This window comes from Anopheles darlingi, chromosome X (genome assembly GCF_943734745.1).
Source record: "Anopheles darlingi chromosome X, idAnoDarlMG_H_01, whole genome shotgun sequence".
Classification (NCBI taxonomy): Eukaryota; Metazoa; Arthropoda; class Insecta; order Diptera; family Culicidae; genus Anopheles; species Anopheles darlingi.
Genome location: NC_064873.1, coordinates 1959428 through 1972254, shown reverse-complemented (window position 1 = coordinate 1972254; position 12827 = coordinate 1959428). Strand labels below are relative to the sequence as shown.

General features: G+C 44.4%; 4 protein-coding genes across 9 annotated transcripts; 2 read left to right on the top strand and 2 right to left on the bottom strand.

The window, feature by feature from the left end:
- Positions 1 to 48: 48 nt before the first annotated feature.
- On the bottom strand, positions 49 to 1955 carry LOC125955260 (syntaxin-16). Its single transcript, XM_049686692.1, has 5 exons — positions 1771 to 1955; positions 1536 to 1633; positions 1355 to 1445; positions 1141 to 1222; positions 49 to 1061 (listed from the first exon to the last, which is right to left on the bottom strand). Exons 1-5 carry the CDS (start codon positions 1849 to 1851, stop codon positions 418 to 420), a joined length of 996 nt encoding a protein of 331 aa, XP_049542649.1. The 5' UTR covers positions 1852 to 1955; the 3' UTR covers positions 49 to 417.
- Positions 1956 to 2216: 261 nt separating this feature from the next.
- On the top strand, positions 2217 to 7711 carry LOC125954567 (dnaJ homolog subfamily C member 16). 4 transcript variants are annotated; one of them, XM_049684999.1, is made up of 7 exons: positions 2217 to 2785; positions 2926 to 4297; positions 4375 to 4606; positions 4729 to 4903; positions 5080 to 5284; positions 5353 to 5612; positions 6745 to 7711. In XM_049684999.1, the coding sequence occupies exons 1-6, from the start codon at positions 2616 to 2618 to the stop codon at positions 5584 to 5586; spliced, it is 2388 nt and encodes a 795-aa protein (XP_049540956.1). In that variant the 5' UTR covers positions 2217 to 2615; the 3' UTR covers positions 5587 to 5612; positions 6745 to 7711. The 4 variants fall into 4 exon arrangements, 3 of the variants coding, with proteins under 3 accessions (XP_049540956.1, XP_049540942.1, XP_049540932.1); XM_049684985.1 differs by having other exon boundaries at positions 5750 to 7711; XR_007469045.1 differs by having other exon boundaries at positions 2218 to 2785; positions 5353 to 7056; positions 7125 to 7147.
- Positions 7712 to 7803: 92 nt separating this feature from the next.
- On the bottom strand, positions 7804 to 8442 carry LOC125954596 (MICOS complex subunit Mic10-like). The gene is made up of 2 exons (XM_049685043.1): positions 8256 to 8442; positions 7804 to 8070 (listed from the first exon to the last, which is right to left on the bottom strand). Exons 1-2 carry the CDS (start codon positions 8329 to 8331, stop codon positions 7934 to 7936), a joined length of 213 nt encoding a protein of 70 aa, XP_049541000.1. The 5' UTR covers positions 8332 to 8442; the 3' UTR covers positions 7804 to 7933.
- A 19-nt stretch (positions 8443 to 8461) lies between these two features.
- LOC125954581 (ubiquitin-conjugating enzyme E2 H-like) lies at positions 8462 to 12767 on the top strand. Of its 3 annotated transcripts, none has more exons than XM_049685032.1 (2): positions 8462 to 8565; positions 10660 to 12767. In XM_049685032.1, the coding sequence occupies exon 2, from the start codon at positions 10825 to 10827 to the stop codon at positions 11371 to 11373; it is 549 nt and encodes a 182-aa protein (XP_049540989.1). In that variant the 5' UTR covers positions 8462 to 8565; positions 10660 to 10824; the 3' UTR covers positions 11374 to 12767. The 3 variants fall into 3 exon arrangements, with proteins under 3 accessions (XP_049540989.1, XP_049540979.1, XP_049540969.1); XM_049685022.1 differs by lacking the exon at positions 8462 to 8565 and adding an exon at positions 8698 to 9307; XM_049685012.1 differs by lacking the exon at positions 8462 to 8565 and adding an exon at positions 8699 to 9441.
- The last annotated feature ends 60 nt before the right edge of the window (positions 12768 to 12827 follow it).

Here is a 12827-nt window from a genome sequence, read left to right as displayed (position 1 = left end):
TCGAAAGCATTATTTGCAGCAGTAATTACATTTTTCCGAGAGCAAGCACGCTTTTAAACTATTTTATTATGTTGACTGCCGTGATAAACATGATCGTGACCGTATATATATAGACAAAAATTAATGATATAAGTTAAAGTTATAAGCTTACACTTTAAAATATGCTCTTTATGATTAAAAAAGTTTAGTTGAAGTCTATTTATACCGTTGAGACACCCTGGAAACCTAAAATTCCTAAAAAAAAAACCTTTAAAGCTTGGTAAAAATTATCATATATAGATAGACAAAAAATAATGATTTAAGTTAAAGTTATTAGCCTACACTTTAAAATATGCTCTGCATGATCGGAAAAGGTTAGTTGAACTTAATTTATACCGTCGAGACACCCTGGAAACCTAGAATTCCTAAAAAAAACCTTTAAAGCTTGGTAAAAATGATAAGTACGATCATAAACATAATCATTAGTGCCAAAAGAGTTATACAGTGGAGCTTACGATTCTTGCGCTGGTACGATTCCGTTTTTTTCAATTGCCGCAATCCATCGCTCACGTGTACCTGAGCCGATTCGATGTTGTAGTCAATTCGGTCGAGCACAGTACCCTGCTCCTGTATTAGCTGAGAGATGTCCTTGAAGATGACGTTCAAATCAGTGATCGAATGTGTCATTCGGATCACCTCATCCTCCCTGCTCTTCAGCATCTTAGAGTTATCCGCCTGCAGCAACATGATTTGTTTCTGGTTTATCGTGAGACCGGTTGCGGGCAACTGGAAGTAGTCATCCAACAGCTGCTGATTGTCGCCATCCGGACCATCACCCGTATGCAGCTCCAGGAAGTTATCAAATGTATCGACGGAATTGCGGGAGCGCAGGGTTTTCGTAACGGGAGAATGTTTCTGCTGCCCAATCAAATTGATTTCCGTCAGCTTCTGATCCTGTTCGCTAGTGGCCAAGGACCGTTGCAACTGCTTGTTCGCCTGCAACTGCCGAAGTTGCTCTGTTAACCCCTGAAGCATGAAGAGAAAGTGCTTCTGTATGTTTCGCAACAGCATCTTCTCCGAATCTGTAAGTGTAAATCAATTCGAAGACAACAGTTACAAAATGAATGCCACCGGTTCCAATATCTCTGCTAGTAGCCGTACCAGTTGCCGCCTTTGCTAGCGAGTTCACATTTTCATGGCATGTAAAAATGAGCGATTTTACTTCCCCCAAACAACTTTCTACCTGTAAGAAAAAGAGACATAGAAAAAAATTGGGTTGATTGGTACTGCAGCGGATCTGTTACCCTGCATCTATGCTATGGGATAGTCTGGAGGACCGATTCGAATGCACTTGTATCGCTGCAGTACGACCTACCGTAGTACGATTCTGGCCGCTATCGTCACTCAACACGGACCTTACTTCAGCGGATTTCAGCCGTTTGACCTCATCCACGCGCTCCTGTATTCTGTGTGGTAGGTATGGTATGGTGATAATTCGCGGAAGTGGTCAACTGTGATCTGATTAGCCCAGTCATGTGCCCTCAAGGGATACCTACTTGAACAGCAAATAGTTGGCCTCATCATACTTCCCGATCCATCGTGGTTGATCGTTCGCTTTTCCCGGATCATCCAGGAGGGTTTCGTTATCTGAATGCTGCGGAACAGGCAAAGCGACAAAGGCATAATTTCAAGTACTTCTGCACTTCCTTGCTGAAAATTCTCATAGTGAATTGATGATTTCACTATTAGAATTGTCAGTAGTAGACCAGCCTGTCGTTTTACAACACTCACATTTTCGTATCCCACATTCCGACTGTGAACCGCATTGTTCCGCAGCATATGGAAAAGTTCCGTGAGGTTCCGATGCGACATTCGGTTGCTGGCTGGGATTCCTTTGGCCACCGCCGAGTCTGAAACACCCGCGCTCGTCCTATCCTCTTGTCAGGATCTTTTGAGGACTTTTTACTCCACATCGTGCTACAGTCTTACTCACTAGCGTCAGTTTCACTCGAGGCAAAACAAACCCCGTATACAGTTCATGGTTCACTTCTGTATAGCGCCATCGAGGTATTTTCTCTGAGAATGGATGAAAAGCAAATTACTTAAGATGTGAAATGATTGAGAACATATGAAAGTTATATAGACAAGGAAAAAACTTGCATTTTTACGTACCCTGTTTTATCGAAGAAATGGCGAATTTGTGAACTTTTCACTGTCAAAAATGTTTGTTGGGTGGATTTATTTCTGTCAATAGCCGAGGAAAATCAAAACCACCACTCTGCCCCTCGTCTAACCTGTTTTACTTACTAGCTCCCATCGCCAAATGGGTGAAGAAAATTCGGGACGAAGTGCAAATTTCGGGCTTAGTGAACATAAATATATATAATAACTAGTACACAAGCTTGGTCCAGCGCTCGCGACGACGGAGCACGTCCTGGCGTTTCATAATTCTCTCAATGTAGGCCTCGCGTATACCGGAACGGACTGGGGCTTTTCATTTTACGGCGTTGTGCGAACACCCAGGAACCCAACGAGTGACGAGGGAAGAAGTTCCGCTCCTTTCCTAGTGTACCACCATCGGAACAGGTGTCTTCTTTTGCAGAACGCACCAAGAACGCATCGCATCGGGAGCAAAGATGCATGGTTGGACACCTCGTATGATGGTGCACTGGCTGTGCCTGGCAGTGTTTGTGACCGTCCTGCTGGTGCAGTGCGACAGCAAGGACCCTTACGGCACCCTGGGCGTAGAGCGGAAAGCTACACTGCAAGAAATCCGGCGAGCCTACAAACAGCTAGCAAAGGAATGGTAAGAATCCGAGTCGCGTCCGTATCGATTGCTCGCCAGCTGGATGAGGAATGAGAAGGAGGAAGGGGGGAGGGGGGGGGGGGAGTCTTCCTAGGGATGTATGCTAGAACCAATGCTAACTGTATCGTCCTACCACACAGGCATCCGGACAAATCAAAGCACCCCGAGGCGGAGCAACGATTCGTCGAAATCAAGCAGGCGTACGAGCTGCTTTCCGACTCGGAGCGCCGGAAGGCGTACGACCAGTACGGCATTACGAACGAGGATGCAATCGTTAATCGGGAACGGCCCGATTACACCACGTACAGCCGCTTCCAGGATCCGTTCGAACACTTTTACGGTGCACATAATTTCAACTTCCACGACCAGGACATTAGTCTATACCACCGGCTGTCGATCACCGCCAAGTACTACGAGACCAACATCCTTCCCAAAAGCCGCCAGACTCCGCAAATACTGATGTTCTACGCCGACTGGTGCTTCGACTGCATGAAAGCGGCCAACTCGTTCAAAAAGATGATCGACACACTCGAACCATACGGCGTGACGTTCGCCACGATCAATGCGGGCCATGAGGAGCAGCTGGTTCGCCGGACCGGTGTCCACTCGCTACCTTGCATTGTTATGGTGCTCGACGGCCACAACTACATCTACCGCGAGAGCGTTTTCAATGCACAGCATCTGGTCGATTTCATTCGGCAGAAGATGCCTTACAAGCTGCTGACGCCTGTGACGGACGACACGCTGGACGCCTTTCTCGCCGGCTGGACCGACAATCGAGCCCGTGCGCTTATTCTGGAACCGAGGGTCCAGCCACGGTTGCGCTACCTGATAACGGCGTTTCATTTCCGCGAGCGCGTCGCGTTCGGCTTTGTCGCATTGAACGGGCACGCCACGCGACACATACAGGAACGCTTTAAAAATCATCCAAGCCTAGATACACTGTTGTTGTTCAATGAATTTCCAGCTCGGCCGGTCGCCAGTATCTCCATGTCCGACATTCCGACACTGACGCTCAACAACGTGATAGGGGTGAACAAATTTTTGGTGCTGCCCCGGCTGTCTTCACAGCCTGTCCTGGATGGTGTGTGCCCAGTCGAGTGGAATCGGCCACGGAAGCGACTTTGCGTTGTGTTAGTGACTGAAAATACGAGCTTGCACGATGGAGCCAGGCAGATGCTGCGCCGGATCGCTCTCGAGTCGAGCTTCAGTCGGGAACGGGTGCGGTTTGCTTACATCTACCGGGAGAAGCAGGACGAGTTTATCGGGGCACTGTCGCAGAACAATCAACTACTGCAGGACGCGCTACTCAAGCTGGTTATCTTGTGGCGCCGCGACACTAAGCACATCCGGTACGAGTGGCTGCATGAGGTGGTGCTACAGGTAGACCGAGCTTCGGCGGAGAACGAAACGCACGATCAATTCTTCAACAGCACCAAGCACAAGGTAGACAGTGCAATTCAGCGTTTGTTGCGTACGTCAGAGGCACTTAGTTACGAGGCGGAAGTGAAGGTACTGTCGGCCATCAAGCGAAACGGTAGATTTTGAATAATTTCTCGCTAACATTCTCTCTTTTCCTTTGCGCACAGGATTTACTAGACGAGCATGCCCAATGTCTGGCAATACGCATGCTCAACCGGCTTCTGCTGGCGATTGAGTTCATGACCGACAATGTCGGCCAGGAACATATTCTGCCGGCGCTCTCTGTAATTGGGACAATCGCGTTCATTTTCATTATCGGGTATCTGATGTCCTATCTGTTGCGCCTGGAAGAGGAGGACATTCAGCAGAAACAAGGAAAAAATCTCGAAAATATGAACGGTATGAATTGACCAAAGCTTCTACTCATCAGACCTAGAGATCTGTGAAATTCATTCCATATCAACTCACTTGTTAATTTTATTGCTAAAACCATTTTTATTTGATTGTTCCGTTGGATGCAGGTAAAGCGTCCAGCTACGTCCCAGAGCTAAGATTGCACGAGCTGCGAGCGGAAAAGTATAATGGATTAGTGCGGCTGCTAAAACCCGGCTGCAGGACGATTGTGTTGCTGACCGACATGCAATCGCGTCCAAAACTAATATCTGCCTTTCACAAAGCAGTTTGGCCTTATCGAAAGTACGTTTCAAAGTCTTTTTTTTAGCTCAGTTGGATTTAGCTATATCTCAACATGAGTTTGATTAATCATGAGTTTACTATAAGAAGCAAGCAACTACCGAACTGTTATCTGATCATATTCGAAATACTATAAGACTACTATTAATTAAGCTTCCATTATGGCCCGTTCATTGCAGAAACAAAACGCTCATGTTTGCGCACATGCTCATCGAGAAGGGCATCGGTTGGTATGCAGAGTTGCTGCGCCTATCGCTTTCAGAGTCCCGAGAAATGAAAATCAATCCACGCAACTGCATCGGCACTGTGATTGCCCTGAATGGCCATCGAAAATACTTCTGCATGTATCACGCAAAGCACCCGGAATCGAACCGTGGTGCGAAGGTAATAATATGAAAATGGAAAGTGTCATACCGGGCAGATTGCTTCAAAATCATTTTACACCATTTCAGCGAATGATAAAAATGACGCGACATCTTACCTCAATGCCGTCCGACCCCGAGGCTGGAGCATTCCTCGGCATGGAAAGCTCCGATTCCGAGGCTTCCATGTCTGACGTATCCGAGCCGAAAATCCTGCTCGAGGAGAATCTGCTCGATGGGCTACCAAATTGGCTCGATCGCCTGTTCGAAGGGACGACGCATCGGTATTATATTAATTACTGGCCCGATTTCACCTCCAAATAGATTGGGACAGCGAAAGTTTAACAAATGTAAGGGCTCCCTTCCCTCTCTTTTCTCCCTTTTCTTCTTCTGCTAGTCACTTCCGCGCAATGGGTACAGCAATTTGTACTCTCTATCTCTTTCTCTATCTTTCACGAATGCTGTCGAACAAATGTTTTACCACAAGTTGCTAAAACAAAGGAACAATGCGGTGATTAGCTGGGTATAACCGATGATGCAACCACTTCCTTCTCTATCGTCTCTTTTATTGTTAACCGGAAAATCGAGAAGATTATTGTTCTAGTCAATTTCTTTCCCAGCTTTAACCGGCTCGTAATGAGAAAGTGGTACCTTGTAGCTGCTGCGCGCGTTGGAAACCACATATTTTCATTTAAAAACATCACCTAGCCAAAGACCGAACTGCTACACCAGAGTGTTGTTAATAGTACTCGTAGGCCGGTGTAGTTCTCTGCGAAGCTGCGCATGTGTGTTCACTAAGTTTAATGGTATTTATTATTTAAAATAGTCAAATGAAAAGGCAACAAATGCCTATTCTTGTGCTATATATACCGCGAAATAAAAATAGCACCACTATCTTTCCTTTCAATTTTTTCAATGCTTCAAGCAATGAAAATTGTATATAAAGAATCAAAATTCCTTTCCTTTGAAAACATTATTGAACGAAAAAAAAAGATTGCTGAAGTTCGAAAATCAGTTGCTAAACGAATAGCACCTCCTAATAAAAGTCACCACTTTTTATAATTTGGCGTGTGTTGCTTGTAGCTTTGGAGAATTTCTCAGTCATTTTTAAATAATTGGAATCTAAAATAGCAGGTTGGAAACCATGGACAGATCAGAATATCTTAACATCGAAAGGAAAAGCATGCATTAAACAGTTTTGTTATCATATGTTAGGACGGGTGCGATTTTACTTTTAGATTGAATAGGTTATTAACCATATTTATCCAAGAAGTGGTTTCAGAAAGCTTGTGTCTAAAAATGGGAAAAGAGAAGCTAGTTTACATAGAAACAAAGTATAATCGGATTTTTTTTACCGATTTCTCAACTTTACACCAACTTAGCCATACACCACTGAAACAAACATTTATAAAAAAAATCAACTACTCATCATCAATTGATACTAACAAGTAAGTGGTGCTATTTCTATTTCGTTGTCTGTAGCTCAGTGCTGAAGCCCATCGCTTGCCATGAAACAAAATGCAAACCAAATAAAGACGACGCATTTACAAACAACCGACGATGCCATTAGAATCGGTAACAACAATCAAGATTGCGAAGAGGGTAGTGGATATGCTGCTACGTGCTGCATGTGTAACTATGTGAAACGAACGGAGCCCAGCAACGAACTCCATTCCATTTGATCCAAGCGCAGGAAACCAGCCGAAACGGGGAGTAAAGATATTTTTTAACCGTGTTCAACGCGAATGCTCATTTCTTGCTTCAAGCACAAACGGACAAAATAGATTGAAACATGTAATCTTAAATGGTCCAAACCAAACTACAACAATAATCCCTTGCTCTCTCTCTCTCTCTATCTCTAGGAGCTATCTGAAAACAAACACCACAAGAAAAGGAACTTAGTTCTAAATCATGTTGAAGTAGCATCTATGATCCTTCTGCGCAAGGCATTAGACCAGTGTGTCGGGCAAAGCAAAAATGAGTTCGTTACCGTTGTCAGGAGAAGTCCGATGTTTTTTTGTTTGTCCTTGCAAACATACTTTGTCGACTGCCGCTAAAAGACACACCGGTGTAAGCTACATGGCGTTAGAAACCCATCGGCTCATCGGTTAAAATGTCTGTGCCAGCCACGGGGTGGGTGCTGTATTATTAGAATCATCTCTTAAAGATTTTTGGACAAACCAACTACGCAAAATGATGAAGATATCTTACATTAATTAGGCACCATACGAGACCCTAACGCTAGTAAATTATTCAAATAGTTAATTGTCAGAAAACTAAATTCTCAAGAAAGCAAGAAAATGAAATAAACATTAAATTAATAATATTTAGGATGGTATGTTCACGGCACATGTGCCTCTTTTACAGTTGCAGCATGGCCATTCTGAACAGCTACACGATGACTTATATTGTTGCACTCGTGATTTTTTAAATGGCAGACTCGCATCTAGGCGGCAGATTGATTTGTTTTCAATTGATTGTTGCTGTTGGCACAGTTGATGCCATATGGTGGGTATTTCGAATGCTACACTATAGACGCAGTTCAATGGCAATGCCGGGTCGATTGACCTTCGAGGAGGTTTGCGGTGGCAAGCCTCCTCGCGGTTTATTGATCCATTAAACACCTAGCACATCTCGGGGGCATATTGCATTGGGCTAAATACATTATTCTCTACTTGGACGCGTTTAGCGAACGCTCACAGTTGTTGTAGGCGACGCCGATGCCAAAGCCGGAGCCCATGATGATTGGCCAGGCGCGACGCTTGAAGAATAGCAAGGAGAGCACGCTCCCGATCGCTAGTCCCCCACCTGTAAAGTGAGTATGGCTTGGTTAGATTATACACGGCACGGCAACTTTTAATGTATCAGGGAAGTTTTGATGCGAAATTATATAATTTACACTACGCACACCCGTAATCGGGCGGCAGTCGGGGGCCCTTAGAACACATCTCGCATTGCAGCGACCGACAGGGAGAGAGAGCGTATTTGCTTACCGAACTTCAGTAGGGTATCGGTGAGGCATCTGTCGATCTTTTTACCGTACTGGTCCTCGGCGAAAGTTTGGGCCATTTTCCAAATCAGTTGCTATCAGAATTTCTGTTCGATATTATCCACAGCTATTCCAAAGCGAGGAAAGGAATCTTGGATCCTGTCACCGTTCTGTCTTGTGATGTTGTTGTACACCTGACCTAACTGTCATCCGCTGTCAAGCTCCAACGGTAGTGAAAAAATCTCCGAAACAACGTTTGCCATTCTCGTTTTTTGCATTAGTGCAGCCTTTTTTCTTTTGTTCATTTGCGAAATGTAGGTTTACTAATTAATATGGAAAGGCGTTATTGGGACAGTAACGATATACGTACGATGGTGGAGTGATTCGCACCATGACAGCTTGAGCTTCCTGCTTTAATATATATAGCAACTGTCGCTTTGCAATCGCTTAAGGGTTTAGAGAAAGGTTTAAATCACATAAATAGGGCTTTACTTTGCAATTCAGTATAATTCAGCATATTGGCAATATATACGCCTGAAATGGAATGTGAAGGATGCGCAAGCAATATCATCTACACACGCCACGACTATTAAGAATGTGTGTGTTCGTTTTTAGCCTAGAGAAGTGGTGTGTGCGTGTGCTCGCAACTAACAACAAACCTCTACAGTGTGGGCTGTATGTTTAGTGTCTCCGGCGAGAACTGTAAATTATTGCAGTAGCAGCGACGAGGACTATAAATTATTACAGTGGGCGGGGGGTATGTTTCTTCTACTCAATCATGATTTAATCAAATGTAGGCCCATTAAAGGGAGACCTTATCGGACAGCGCTCTCGGGATGCAGATGTTTTGCTATATCACAACACCGCACTGTACGCTATTGACGTTTCGCTTCGGCCGTCCTTGACGCATGGCTTGCTGGCTGTGAAATTGGTTGGTGCAGGTAGCAGCGAGCGGAGCGGAGAAGGTGTATTTTGATCCAACAATGGAGTGCTTGTTACTGTTGAAACGCTCGCTAGCCCTTTGATCGTTAATTGGTGTTCGCTAACGCTCTTGAGGTGAATATGTATAGTTTGTGACAGTGTTTGATCCCTTGAAGCGGTTGCTAGGATTAGGAAGAAGCGGAACTACTGCTCTAGCCAGCTAGGGCGCTGTTAAATCACCTGCCGCGCACGCATTATTAGGTGAAAAGGTAGGATACGATATAGCAACGACAACGATGACGACGACGACGACCACGACGACGACGTGGTGAGGGAGCGGACTTTAGTGAGTGTGATAGTAACGATCAAAGCAAGATCGATCGCTCCGTCCGTCGTCCTGGCAGCATTGATGATAGTGTCTATTTTCATATACCATAATAGACCAAATGATCATGACACCGTATCGATACCCGACTCACAACAGCTCTCAATCAGAAACAGCTACGCACGTCTGCATTACGAGCCATTGTTTACAGGCCAACAATAGTGGGGCGAGAGTAGTGTACTACTGCTACCAAGAGTACACATTGGTATTATGTGGTAACCCTGGCAGGCAGCGATGAAAATGTGCATTAAAAACACTCTTGCCTCTTTGTGAGGAGAAATTCCTTATAACTCAGCTTCCTTCCTCATCCCATGCTGGTCCGTTTTTTTTATACGTATGTTGTCACACAAACTGCCACACACACACAAGTCAGGACGATAGGATGCGTCGCAGTAAGCCCTGCTGCGTTTATGTGGCACATGCACCTACATGCACGTCTGTGTATGTATGTATGTATGTATGTATGTATGTATATATGTATGCTTGGTAGCGTAAAGCACCTAGGAAGGAACGGTCTGTTTAATGTACAGTAAGTTTCAAAATAGAGTACAAACGACTGACTACAAAGAAGCCAGGTCAACAGACGTCGTCTTTCGTAATGACGAGTTTTAACGTAATCAAACATTGTGGTTTGCAATTTTTTTAAAATTTATATAAGGACGGACACGCCGTATGTTCAATTTGCAAAATATTAAGATAAAGCAATTGAGCAATGCTCAGAGTCTAGGGACAGAGGGATTTAAATCCACACGAAGTTTCTGAAAACCACATACGGTCGATATAATGGCGCAACCGATGGTTGTATGCAACAATTGATCAATACAATTGACTACTCTCTCTTTCTCTCTATCTGTCTCTTTCTCTCTCTCACACACACACACACGCACACACAAATACACGCGTGCGCGAGCAATGTGGCCATAGACGATGCAAAAGCACCCATTTGCATCACATATTTTTTAAATTAAAAAAACCGCTAATCCATTGCGCGTCCATCAATAGTCCTTGTTCTCCAACGGCGTGTGTGGACTGGTCTTTAAGAAACAGCTAATGATGATTTCCCGTATTTTATACTGATTACATTTATGCTCTTCCTACATAGGTAAAAATTCATCGATATCGGCGTACGCATAAGCCTCCTACGTTTGGATGGTACCTAAGAAGTTAGTCTGATCTGGGAACCCCCCCCTCCCCTCCCGTCCCGCCCCTTCTAATAGGAGTAAAGGACAAAGTAAGCTAACGAAAGGCCAAAACCAAAGCCACGAAAATGTCATCACCGAGCGCTGGAAAGCGTCGCATGGACACGGACGTCATTAAGCTAATCGAAAGCAAACACGAGGTTACGATCCTGGGTGGGCTGAATGAATTTTGTGTGAAGTTTTTCGGTCCCCGAGGTACACCATACGAGGGCGGCGTGTGGAAGGTGCGCGTCCATCTCCCCGAACACTACCCGTTTAAGTCGCCGAGCATCGGCTTTATCAACAAAATCTACCACCCCAATATTGATGAGGTATCTGGGACCGTTTGCTTGGACGTGATCAACCAGGCGTGGACGGCGCTGTACGATCTGTCCAATATCTTCGAGTCGTTCCTGCCACAGCTGCTCACCTACCCGAACCCGGTCGATCCCTTGAACGGAGACGCCGCCGCCATGTACCTTCACAAGCCAGAGGAGTACCGGAAGAAGGTGGCCGATTACGTACGGCGATACGCGACTGAAGAGGCGTTACGTGAGCAGGAACCGCCGGAGAGTTCCGACAGTGAAAGTAGCATGTCCGACTTCAGTGAGGATGAGGCGCAGGACATGGAGTTATAACAACGGCTAACCGTACTTCCAACAGCAGTAGAACAGGGAAGGGTTGCTCCTAGCTACCATCGTAGTAACATGGTATTGGCAATACAGGGGCAGCAGCATCTGACGCGCAAACACACTTCGACGACGAGGCTATCTTCGGTGGTTTTAATATGTACTACTAGCAGAAGACAGTGTTAAGTAAATCGGAATGGTCTTTTGCACGCTGCTTGCATATGTTTCATAAAGCCCCTCTAAGTCGTTCATTTTATCCAGTATATTCAGAACACGCAAACGTTCAGTTTACATAAACGCTCGTTCAAAGAAGCAACACAAAAAACCCAATTCAGGAACATACCGATTTTTGTGGGAGAGCCCACTAACGATTACACATTACACCGATAACGAAATTTGACTGACATCCAAAATCAGAGAGATGATATGAACGTCTAATGTTGGGTAAATGGGTGGGTATGTGTTTTTTTTTTTTATTGAAACGTACAGCTGAAGTATGCACAAAAGTGTGGCTGGAGAAAGAATATTTGTTCGATGATGCGACCTTGGCTAGTTAGGTTAAAACATGAAGGGAGCATAAATTCGCAGCAAAAAGGCGATGATAGCCCTGCTTTCTCGCTCCGATGCTTCACGATCACTATTACAAATGCGTGGTGTCGATTCGGTTTATATACGCAGAACTTTTTTCAGTTTTGCACTCTTCTGAAGCGATTCTTATTAAGCAAGGAGGGTAAAAGGAGTTTCTATTCAATTACGATTGATTTATGGTCTTACGTTACATTGCATAAAAATGATCTTATCTTAGCGTATAATTCATCAGCTGCGTTGCTAATCCCTACTCCCCCCTTTAAAGCGCGTTGTTCGGTTGTTAAGCGCCTTCGATTTTTTCCCTTATTTGTTCGTTGGAATTATGAATTAAATTAACCCCATAATGCGAGAAGGATTAATTCTTTTAACCAATTAATAACTTTAATTTTTACTTATTTGAACGGTGTGCTAATGCTACTGCGAATACGGTGCAACCAGAGCAACAATGATGCAACATTGTCAACATCGTTAATCGATTTGTCTTTTTTCTTCTTCATTCACTTTTAACTTTTCCGAGTGACCGTTAAGAGGTGCGTTTAAGGAGAAGGTCCAAGGGAGCATCCTTTTGCGGCGAATAGGTGTGCCTCCACGAGATTTTTTATAACTATGATAATAACAGCCTGAAGGGAATGAATACGTTCTTCGATGTTTTCGTCTTCAGACTTAAAAGATCATTAGTTGGAGTGTTCATGTTTTGAAAAGTGGTTTGTAATAGGTAGGAGTAGGAAATAGTCATATATCTATGTAGGGTAAGCAAAAGCAATATCAGTCAGGAATGATTTTGAGAACTTAAAATAAATGAAATAAAAAATCCGAGGAAAATGATGAGCAGTGTTTTAATTTACATATTCGGTGGGGCATTCCACAAGCACTCT